General features: G+C 39.7%; 1 protein-coding gene across 1 annotated transcript in view; it reads right to left on the reverse strand.

The window, feature by feature from the left end:
- Positions 1-6,177: 6,177 nt before the first annotated feature.
- LOC113578042 (G-protein coupled receptor 83) overlaps positions 6,178-12,481 on the reverse strand; it is a 6,901-nt gene continuing 597 nt past the window's right edge. Inside the window, exons 1-4 of the mRNA XM_027011018.3 lie at positions 12,460-12,481; positions 12,084-12,209; positions 10,384-10,517; positions 6,178-10,120 (exon numbers count right to left, since the gene is read on the reverse strand). The exon at positions 12,460-12,481 is cut by the window's right edge and continues 597 nt beyond it. Coding sequence (XP_026866819.2) covers positions 9,457-10,120; positions 10,384-10,517; positions 12,084-12,209; positions 12,460-12,481 — 946 coding nt within the window. The 3' untranslated portion in view covers positions 6,178-9,456. The remainder of the gene's footprint in view (positions 10,121-10,383; positions 10,518-12,083; positions 12,210-12,459) is intronic.

Raw genomic sequence — 12,481 nt, forward strand, 5'->3', positions numbered from 1 at the left:
TGCAGGGTGACAGAGTTCAATAAGTTCTCTGAGATACAGAGGCGCCAGCTCTTTTAGAGCTTTATATGTCAAAAGGAGTATTTTTAGTCAATACGAAATTTAACTGCTAGTCACTACAGTGTAGACAGAATAGCAGTAATGTGCTCAGATTTTCTGGTTCGAGTGAAAGCTCTGGCTGCTGCATTCTGGACCAACAAGACAGACAAATGGTAGCACTGAAGCAAAAAAAGACAATGTTAGCAAAATAATTTGTGAATATTAGGGAATTAGCAAGATATATTATTATATTATATATTATCACATTATAAGGGTAGCAATAAATTCCACAATAATAATCCGGCTATTAGCTAGCTAGCAATCCACCAACATATTTTAACTATTCAGTAATAAGAAAACCAACAGTGCATCACTTCTGAACCCCTTTAGGTCATGGACCTGTTGCCATCTCTGATAATCCAAGCAAATGTTTGCTGGTTATTGTTTTTTGTAGCTTCCTACAGAATCCCAAATAAACACTTTATGAATAATGAATGAATTATTCTTAGTCATTATTTACATAGTATTTTAATCAAGAAGTCTTTTGGGAAACATTAATTAACAAACATTCTTAAAGATGCACTAAGTAAGATGTGTTTATTAAAATTAAAAGATGTTGCATTACTGAGCTGAGTACCTGAATAACATTAGTGGGGATGTGGCTCATGGTGCTTATCTGTTCAGCACTGAAAGGAGATATTACTGAATCGGAATGGCAAACCCAATTCTTTCAGTTTATGTCTTCATCCCAACAAGACGAGTAACCTGCTTATTGTCAATATGTGGTGAGAAAATGGGGAACCTAAAAATAATCCAATACAGCAGGGTGGTTTAACAGGGCAGGCTAGCATGTGCCTCATTTGGTTTTTATTCCTATGTCAGATCCCGCATGAACACTCACAGAGATAATTTAAATATTTGAGGCATTTCACCTGCACCCAGCCCTGCTGTCCCACCATCCCTCCCTGTTGCCTCTGCATATCGTATCACTACCCCAGGAGAGTATGGGAGACCCTGAGGGTTACGAGGCATTTGTGGTGCAGTGTGAGCTGTCTTTCACCTACCAGCAGATGATGCCAGGACACACCAAAGTGGCCTTTGTTATCAGCCGCCTCACAGGGAGGGCCAAGGTTTGGGGCAACACCCTGGTCACCAACAACTCTCCCCTGAGTCAGGTCTATCCCAACTTCATCTAACAGCTATGGGCTGTTTTCTATCATCTGAAGCAGGAGGAGGTCCTGTGGGAGATCTCCGCTTCGTCAGTGCTTCATCTGCTTCCTCACCTCGATTTCCAGATGATGGTGGCAGCTACACACTAGATTCAGTAAGCACTCATAAGGCCCTGCTGCCCATGCAGTTCAGCAATGGACACCTCAACCCTGAGGAAAGCAAAAGGGGGATCTAGCAGCACTGTCTACTGAAGGGGTGCGTAAGACATCCATTCATCCTGCCACCTACATCCTCCCGTAGCATACAAGTCCAGTGTGCATAGCATGAATGTGAGTGGCAGTCCTCCTTTGAACCAGACCTTTACAACTGATGTGAAAGTTATACAATTACACCACACAATGTGTGTTTTGGCACTGATGGTCTCTGGAGCAGGGGCCTGTTTCATGGATGTGCAGCTGGCTCTCCACATTGAGGCTCAATCCCAGCCCCTCTGGCGGTGCATGCATTGGATTGAGGTCCTATGGGGAAGGGACTCCTCAGGCACTGCACAGCTGATCTCACCATCCAAGCAAGTACACTGCACACAGAATGAATCACATTTTATCTGATCAGTGCTCCCTCACATCCCATCATGTTAGTGCTCCTTTGGCAGGGTATGCATAATCCCTCAATATCTAGGTCTGACAGACAAATACTGAAATTGTGCACTCGCTGACACACATGTTGCCTCTTGTCCTCCTGTCCTCCCTAGAAAGCCAAGACACCACCCCAGGTCAACCAGTACTACTCAAATTCAAATCATTCAATACTACTCACATTCAATACAACCTGCGGCCACTACGAATACCTGGTTTCTTCATATGTCGTAGGAAATGCTCCCTCTGTGTTTCAGGTATCTATTAATTACATCCTACATGAGCATTTGGCTAGATCGGTCATCGATGACATTCTCATGTTAATAGAGGACAAACATGATCAGCACATATGCCAGGACCTCTCCACACTCTATCAGGACAACTTGTATTGCAAACTAGAGAAGTGCTTATTCTAGCAGTGGCAGGTGCACTTCCTGAGGTATGTCATTGAAGAGGATAATGTACAAATGCAACCTGAAAAAGTAGATGCAGTAAGACGTCTGAGGCCTGTGCATGCAAGGAACTTTTTTTACTGCAGGTTTTTCACTCAGTCTCACGACTGGAGACTGGCAGCTGTTGGACACCAGGCCTGATGGGGTACCTGTGACTTTCTCACATCACTCGACAGCTGCAGGCAGTGCTCATGTAAGCCATTCCACATTATTCCTTAACCTTTCTATACTGTTTCATTGATAAATAAATACATAATGTCACCATATAATACATTAAATAGATAGGTTTGTCCATGTCACCTGGCCCAGTTAGGAAGAAAATGATCATGCAGAATTGCAGATCAGAGTATGTGAACAGAGTGGAGCAACAGAAAAATTCCACTCCTTGTTCAAAGCTTTCTGTAATCATTCTGCTCCATCTTTTCATTCCTGCTTCTAATACTCTACAGTCCCTCAGCTCCAACTCCGCTCCATTGCATCTATTTCCCACTCTTTGCCAGAAGCCAGAGAAAAGTTGGTGTTTTAATATGCAATAAAAAATATGAGTTCTTTGCTTAACAGAATGAGATAAAGTGTCGTGTTTTATTGAACTGGAGGAAAAGCAGCTGCAGGCTGCAAAAGATGTTAAGCCAAAATAATTTTAATCAATATAATTAGGGATTTAATTTTTGATAACTTTCATGGAAAATACTCAGAGAACTCCAAGACTGTAAATATGTATAGTGCAATTTTTCGTTACTGGCCATAGTCACATGTTTCACTGAAGTGGTACTGAAGCAATCTTGGATCAAGAGAAAACACCAACTCTCCAACTTTATGAAAACCTGGTCCTCACTCTGTGCAACCCCATTCTGCTCTCACACCGCACCACCCACATACTCTGGTTCAGACTAGTCTCAGCCACAGACACTCCAGCCACATGTAAATAAAGTCTGATATCTGTAGTGCATTAACCTGGCCACACAGTCAAGAGTTCTGCCAGTTGCATACTGGCTGGCTATCTGCACTTCCGTAAATACGCACTTCTGTGCTCTGTTTTGTACTGGTCTACAGCTAAGTTCAGCTTTAGCAAACAGTTGCATATAGTGAACTAAAATGAGTATTTCAGAACCAGATATATCAGTGGAACTGAAAAACATTTGTGAAGTCCATAGTACCTCATCATTACAAATAATCTAAAGCTTTGCTTAAAGCAATTAGTAATAAGATAGATATCTTTAACAACAGGCTATTGAAAAGGCCTTATATTTGAAGTATTGCCTACTCTATGAACAGCTATCAGGATTTCCAAGACATCTTGTTGAATGTGATACCTCACAAAGGCATAGTTGTGGCTTATTCAGTGAAAAATGAAGAGACTGATGCTGACATTGCATCTATCTGATTTAATGTCATATTCAGAATTCCACAATTGCTCATGGACACTTAAAATTGGAGAGAAGTGCTACAGACATTTAATGTTAATACCTTTCTGTTTTGTCAGTGTTTCAACTACAGTACTTCCCGCATTTACATTTACCGCATTTGGCAGAGCGACTTACAAAAATGCTTTGACATTTACTCATAGAATATATCCTAACCAGTACAGTAGGTTAGTGTTCAAGATACCATTTATCTAGAATACTGTTGAAATACAGGGATTGATGCTGATGCCTAGAAGTGCAAAACACTTATATGCTCTAAGACAACGATAAGTACAATAACAAATAATGTCAAACTATATTTGATAGAATTTCAGTTACAAAGCAGGTGCAGGATCAATGGTCATTCTAAACTTTCTTAGCTCATTTTCATTTCGACAAAGTTCGCAGCCGCAGAGGAAAACAACTCCCATAGGTAGGGTAATTCTTAGTTCCGCCAGGGAAAAAGGCCGAATTCGATTCCAGGGCTTTCACGTAAGAGCTTTTTGACAGTGCCAAACGCTGCCCGTATTTTTGCTATCACGGAATAGGAGAGGTTTTTCCCTGATGGCTGAGTGGGGCTGCCTCAGCCACTCGCCGGAGGATATCTGACGTGGACTCTGGCTATGAATGGTTGCGATGATTTTGTCTTGGTCGGTTTAGCTCGAAGCGAGCGACGTGCCCTGTCAAGTAAAGGCTTCCCGCCTAGGACAACTTGAAGCAACTTAGCAACGAAGCCAGTCGGGTAGTGTCCCTCTAGACTTTTCGGGTACTCCCAATATGCGTATGTTATTTCTTCTTTGTATCCTTTCGAGATCGTTACATTCTGCTTTCAGTGCTTTCACTCATGAAAAGGGTTCAGACAGTGTAGTCTCGATGGCGGTTCCTACATTGCTCTGAGAAGCACAACGTTCCAGTTCAGTTATGGTGTGACTATGTGCGTCCAGAGTGAGTTGTAACTGAGATCGAACTTTTGAACCCATGCCTCACAGTTGCTATATGCGATTTAAGGTTCTTAGACAAAGAATCAATTTTAGAATCAATTTTGTCGCATATATCAACTGTTAGTGCCTGTAGTGCTTAGGTAAATTTGGTACTAAAATTTGGTACTAAGAGTGACATGAACTTCAGTCATGCCCGTTGTTCCGTCGTAATTGTTTTGTTCTGCAGAACCGTTGAAGTGTTCGCTATGTAGGTCGCTATTAATCATTCCTAGGGCAGAATGTGGGCCGCTGTATGCAAACTTTAGGGGCGTATATATTAATTAAAAAATGTCACAATCTAGGATTTTTTAGAAGTGATTCGTTTCAGTAGTATAAAGGATTTACAATTTCTTTTTGCAACAAACAAAATGTAAGAAATGTATTAAAAATCGGAGTGAAGTACATAAAATTTCCAGAGAAAAAAAAACTACGGGAAGAGGTCCTTCATCAGCTGTGTAAGCAAAGTACTTCTTAAGATGGATCTTGTTTATATTAGAAAAAGTTGATGTTTAAAACAATACATTAATTCCATGAGGTTCTAAACTTAATTGCTGCTCTAAATAGTGATAACTGGCCATGTAAATATATGAAATTAATGCAACGTCTGCTAGAATTAATATGCCTGGCAGTTTTAGCTTCCGAGTCATGTCGGAACGACAAATCCTTAATTCTGATTGTCCGAAGGTTTTCAACAAAACGATCAGCAAGCCTTCTCATGATTTCTCCGGTGTACAGTTGATGCTACATCTCTTGGGGCTAATACAGTAGACAATTCTTGTAGAGATGAATGAGCAAGAAGGGTGATAATTCATTCTTTCGTGCTAGTTATTTTATTGGCTGTGTTGACGATAAATTGACATGTAGCATATCTAGTGCGGTTGCAGGCTACGGTACCGAACGATCATTTATCTTACTCTTGACAGCCATGTTCTTGTTTCTGTCTCATTTTTAGATCATAAGTTTAGTAGAGGATCCTTATAAATGGATGTACTCTCCGCATAATCCTGGTGAATTATTAAATGTATAATATTAGCCACTATTTAATTTATTTTTTTAGAAGAATAATGCATGGAAACCAAAGGAATTAATGTTGTCTTATGTCAGTAGGACATCTTATTCTCTGAACAAGTAAAACAAGCAAAAGCATAATCTGTGATTTCCTTAGGAAATCCACAGTTATGAAAATATTCACACATTTCCATACTTTTCTGGACAACGTCTTAATTCTCACTGCAAATACACACAACTCAATAGGCGTGAGTAAGGCCTTGGAATGTCGAGTTGTATTGTAAATAATGGGAATCTGTAGGTTTATAATAGATGGTGGTATTTAAACTGTTCATAGAACTGAATTAATGGAATTATCCATCTGGTTTTGTGGTTACTTAGCATAAACACTTGAACTGCCTCATTACAATTGGGCCATTCTCAGACTGGAAATTGGGAAGAGTTAATGACAACACTTTCATTTTTCAAAAGACATTATCTTTTATTAGCCACAATTAAGGTGCATCAATCACAACAAGCTGAATATATTTGATTACCACAAGAATAATGTCAACAAATTACAAAGAGGATAGCAGGAATTAAAATGACCTCCATTCTTTAATATTTAAAATTAAACATTTTTACCTGCCATATGAAGTGCATGAGGTATAATTATTGATCTGAAAACTAAACTGTTGGTATGTTAGAAATATGCTTCTAACTCTGAACAGTATACAGAGCAAGACAGAAAAACTATACATCAAATGTACAAGAAACGTTTAACACATTCATACTCTATTGAATATTAATTGGAACATATACATACAACTTCAGTTATTACAAACTTAATAAACATATTAACAAACATTGGGTATATTTGGAAATTTGGAAATTAGTGCAAAGAAACTTGGATTTGATTATCACAAGATCAATGTTGATTAACTACAAATAAGAAAGCAGCATATATAAATTGCCTTTACTGTTCAGCTTTTAAAAATTACAGTGTAATCCTTAATCTACTGTGGGCCTTATTAACTGTCTCACCCTTCCAGTGATTTAAAAAAAAAAAGTACATATATATACACAGTGTTAGTGGTTTGAAACTGTACCCTGAATACATCATCCAGGAGCTTGGAGCTCAGGGTTTGCACTTTTGCGTGGAGAGTTTGTCCAGCCTTTTAGCTTCGTCTCAATCACAATGCCATAATATCAATGTAGTCAAAACCACCCCCTCATTTTCAGCAAGTTCCACAGTAGGATCCATTTTCTTCAGTGCAGTCAGTTAGTCGCTACCTCCATGCTAAGCACATGATTGGCCAGTGCATACTCACCATGCACAAGTACAGCATTTGAAAAATTATTTAGAGTCAAGTACATGTTATCTGAATGGACAGTGGAGGTTCGGGAAATCTTAAGATGAGCTACTGGCTGGTGATTGTTGCCTTACTTATGAACTGACGGTAATTACTGGCTTGGGCCCTTATCCTCTAGATTACAATTACTTGCTTCTGTTGGAAAGACCTTTTCACTTGACATAAAGCAACAGACTTATGCTAGCGTTATGGTGCTTGCATGTGATATAACCACTGGGAAATCAAAGAGGTTTTAGTGCAATGCATTCCTGGAATACTGTAAATACTAAGACCGAAATACACTGATGAACAGCAAATGGTGGGTATTTATAAGGAATATTAATGAAAGTGGGGCATTGGCAATGCAACCTAGAATCTTGTAAGATTGAAAAGCAAAAAAAATCACAAATCAGCACTTTGATATCAACACATCTTATTCCAAGACCATGATCTCTGACCCTGAAATTTACATTTGAACTATAATTTACACGTAACATAGAACAGCACAGTGCAAAGCAGTGAAAACAATTAATTACATTAATACATCAATTACATTAATACATTAATTATACAAAGAAAATGTTTAAACACAGATCTCTTTGTATATTAATTGGAACATGCATGAAGACTATCAAATAATACAAAATTACATATTAAACTAAGTAAGAAAAACTAGTACAATACTGTACAATACATGATTCATAACAAAAATGAAGTGAATTTCTAATTTAGAAAACAAGGCTTCGTGTGGTGAGAACTATCATGATCAGTTCTGTTGAACAGAGCTAAAGAATGAATTTTTAAATGTCGGCTGGAAAGCTGGGATTTTTAGTGTACCAGCACCTTTGGGGACATTTCCTCTTATTGACAATGGTCTTCTGCTAATATGTAGTTCACAAGAGATCTGCTGCCACCATAAGAGCAAGCGGTAAAGGCATCGTTGTGAATGATGACACAGAATGGGGTAGTGGGGTTACCCCATTAGAAGGGTCTCCAAAGAACCGTCAGGCAGTAAAATGGCAAGAACATTCTGCACACTTCTGTCTTTCATGTCAGGCAAAATCAAACCCTGTTTTAAACAGTCCACACAGACTATGATGAGACTTTAGATCACCACAGCTGAAGACAAGACTGCAAGGTAGCTTGACACTATTAGTGTGTATACCATGCTTGCCACACCAAGCCCACCAGACTCTGGCATATACCATTCACTAATACTACAGACCTTAATAAAAATGCACGCTAGCCATCCCATGTACTGCGACAGTCCTGGGTATTTCAAATAATCAGTCTTATTTAAGTCACATAAGTCATCAGCAATAAACTGTAAACACAGTAAATGTATTTTTTTTCTAGACAGTCGAATCTCACTTAATCTGGACATAGATCTAACTAATATATGAAAGGTGCTCATTTATTAAGTGCACTGGACTTGGGAGCCCTCACCCAGAGCCCAAGTTTTACTTGAATGCTGCAGTACAAGTAACTGGAGAGGGTAGTGCCACCTTTCTTACTGAACTCGGACCCTTCAGCTAATTTGGTTGGAACACCTGCTGTTCACTAGCCAGACTACTGGTTGTGTGAATAGGTTTGGATAGGAAACACACTAGTAGTCAGTCTCTAGCCCTTGGCAGGGGCATGTGGGAGCTGATGAAAGCTCCATGCCTGATGAAAGGGAGAGGAGCTGCTCCTCCTGCACAGTGTGCGAAAGGAAAATTCCAGTCTCGGTAGAACTCAAGATAGGGCATGAGACAGTTCCATTAGAGCAGAAGAAATGTTCAGACAAGACATGTGCTGGGGCAGGCAGGCTTGAAGAAAAAAAGGGAAACTAACGTGCGTCTTTAAAGACCAAACAATAGAGCGGGAGGTTGAAAAAGAACAAAAGAATTATTTCAAGAATGTTCATAGAATGATTATTGTACAGTTTTATAAACTGACATCTATGGCTTACGTTTATATTCTTTTCCCAACACGATGATTTTCCCAAACTTTTTAAAGAAAGCATTTTTTTTCAAAGAGGTGGAAATTAGTAAAATCTTTCGTCTTTTCTTAACTCAGGGAAGTGGATCAGAGCAAACAGTGAATGGGAATTAAACTGTTCTTCCTCTTGTATAAATGTTCCTCATTATAGAGAAAGCATAAATATTACCAAATCATATGTATAATTACTGCTATAATAATTACTATAATTACTGTAATTACTATACATCTGAAGAGGCCCTTTCTTGGTATTCATGGTCATCTTGTCTGCAGCAGCTACGGCTTTTACAGATGGCTCTCATGTCTGGTCAAATGAGATGATGAAAGGGAAAAGCAATATTCTCTTTTTTTAACCAAACAGACAAAGCATGTCTTGAACTTAGTGTTTTCAAGCCTAATTTAATGCCTCTCTAAAAACTTGCTGAAAACCTTGCTTGCTTACTCAGGTAATATCAGTCTAGTTAGCCAACAGTTACTATCGGCTCGACTGACAGAATATCAGTTTTGCCTGACTGGCCAAGAGAGGTGGATCTAAGAGCGTGGCTCTCTTTGGGATTGGACTGCTGTGAAGAGGCTTGGCTCTCAGGCCAGGCTACTCTGTGGCATATATCATGGGGAGGAGCTACCGGGTCAGGATCCTCTCGTCGCCCACCACTGCTCCTCCCCCTTGCCCGACCATGTCTGCACATGCTCAGTAGGTACGTAAGCTCTGCTCTGAAGCCCTGGTTGAGCCAACAGTAGATGAAAGGATTGTAGCAGGTGGAACTCATGGCCAGCCAGTGGAAGCTGAAGTAAATGGCATTGTTTGAGTGAATGGCCTGATTGGACAACAACACCACGTAGCAGTTCAGTGGGAACCAACACACAGCAAACACTGCCACGACCAGCACCAACATCTTAATGGTCCTCTTCCGCTTCCTGCGCTGCAGGAAGTACTGCTCACTGGTTACGTCCCCGATGGCATTCCGGCGCCAAAGTCGGCATGCCACCGCGGAGTATGCTGCTGTGATGATGAGGAGGGGAAGGACATAAAGAAGGATGAAGGTCACTAAGTCCAGATACTGCCGGTACCGCTCCGATGGATCAGGAAAATCTGGCACACAGAGAGAGCGGACTACGTCCTTACTGAGAGAGAGAGAGAGAGAGAGAGAGAGAGAGAGAGAATGAAGGTTGACAATTCTTCTCTGCTTCTTTGAGAGGAAAGAACAGAAAGAAGAAACATAACTGGACACAAACTAATAAAAAGCTTTTTTGATTTAATGACATTCTCTCCTCTCTCCTAAATAACCCAGCAAGACTGTTGTTTCTTGTTCAGACAGAGGGACAGACGGAAGATTGCACATGCAAACACTCACAGTTCCATGCATACGCATGAGGAGATGGTGTACCTGTAGTCAAAGGTGAACAGCTTTTGGAAGATTGCATGAGGCAGGGAGAAACAGGTGGCCATGAGCCAAATAAAGACAATACACACAGCGCCCTGGCCAGTACACATCCTTGGCTTCAGAGGATACAAAATGACCTACAACCATATAGGTCAGTAGTTAAAGTCACAGTAATTTTCAATTACATTGAGACAAAAAAACAAACAAACATTTAATGTGTGTCATATAATGATAGAGAACAAGACAGTAAAAATGTACATTGAAAAGATCACTCTGTCTGTTTTGAAAGCTAATTTTGTTTCTTGTGAGTGAGGAAAAAGCTTTTAGGGTTATGCAACAAGAATTATTTTCTTGCTGTTTCTTATTGTTAACCAGAGAGACAACCAAAACGTTTTGCCCAGTTGAGAATTAAACAGCTTGAAGTGCCAATGAAGGCTTATTTGAGCTTTTACAGTCAAACTATGTCAGAACATAGTGCCACTGGCTTGGAAACAGGAAGCAGAACTGTCACTTACAAAAATACTCTCGCGGTATGAATTCAGTTCACCTACTGTAGCTACACCACGCAAAATTTACTGACGTTACATTTCAGTTGACAACAGAGCCGTGTTTCAGCCTCTATTATAAACAATCCAAACACACACAAATCTATAAAAGCTTCTATTGGCTGTAAGAATTCAGTTCACCGTCTGTAGAGAAATGGATTGGGATTACACACAATTTTTGAGTATATAGAAAATTACATTTCATCAGTGTGCTGCCTCGCTACAAAGATTGCTATAAACGTATGCATTTGTAGACGTGATTAATTGGCTCATGTTTAAAACTACACCTATTTATGTCTAATTACACTTTTGTGATTTTCTCTAAGTCACAAAAATAACAACTGTTAACATTAACTTATCTGGTCATGTATGCTCAATCAGTAGCCTGGTATTAATATAGCAGGTAAATTAATAAAACAGCAATGTCAAGAAAGGCTTTCATTTTTCTATCACGAATATAGACATTAACATGTCCGTTACACGTTCATACTGGTCGCGTTTTTCTAAATTTGGCTTCACTCTCTGTATACTTAATGTATGGAGCCTATCCGGATATTATTCAGCCTGCAACATGCAACTGTTTAAGCGGCTGATGAAAATTAAAGGTATATTGGAAAAGCTCAATAATAATAAATCACATACCACGGACATTTTCCCCAGAGAGGTCGCTAGTGATCGAGTGCTGCAAAAGCTTTATTTTTAATTACCTTCATAACCATGGAGCTGAACAGCTCCAACAAACCCTTGACGGAAGGGTATCAGCCCCCATTATAAACAATTCAAAGAAACTATAAAGAATCCAGGTCACGCACTGCTATTTTTAATCACCAACTAGTTAATTAATTACTGCTTAATAATAATAATATGAATATGAATATGAATACATCATTGTTATTACAATTATATATTTTCCCGCCTAATTATTTTACCCTACTGATTTATTGTCGCTAAGGAGGTCGTTTTGTCAGAGTCCGCGCTGCAAAATTACCTGTCTAGTAGGCCTATAGGCTAATTATTACTATTAATGGTCATTTTACCAACCCTGACTGCAAGTTTACGGTTAAATGTAATCAGAATGGGAAACCGTGATGCAGTCTGACTCATTTTAAGCAACATGGAGATTTTTCTTCAAAAGATTTCTTCGAATCTTTTTCTTACCTGTCGCCTGTCCAGGGCGATGGCGGTAAGGGTGAGCGTAGACACGTGAAGAGAGCAATACTGTACAAACCGGCTTATGTGGCACATGCCTCTGCCAAAAACCCACGTACTGTTAACAAAGCGGACCTACGGAGCAAGAACAGCATGCGGACACAGAGAAACCCACCCACCCGCACACACATACCGCTGTAGCTCGGGACGCACCGGTAGGAGTGATTTTCAATTGAAAAGTTACTTTTTTCCTCGTTTTGCCGCAACACTGCCGATAGTCTGGCAAAGCGTAATGTAAACAACCTTATCATGCTACATGTAAACGTTGATTCGAATAAATTAATCAAAAACACGTTTCACGTTTACGGTAATGAGCATACTGTACCAGGGTAAACGGCGTATTCAGG

The sequence above is a fragment of the Electrophorus electricus genome, chromosome 11, assembly GCF_041902795.1.
Source record: "Electrophorus electricus isolate QZ-2024a chromosome 11, ASM4190279v1, whole genome shotgun sequence".
Lineage (NCBI taxonomy): Eukaryota > Metazoa > Chordata > Actinopteri > Gymnotiformes > Gymnotidae > Electrophorus > Electrophorus electricus.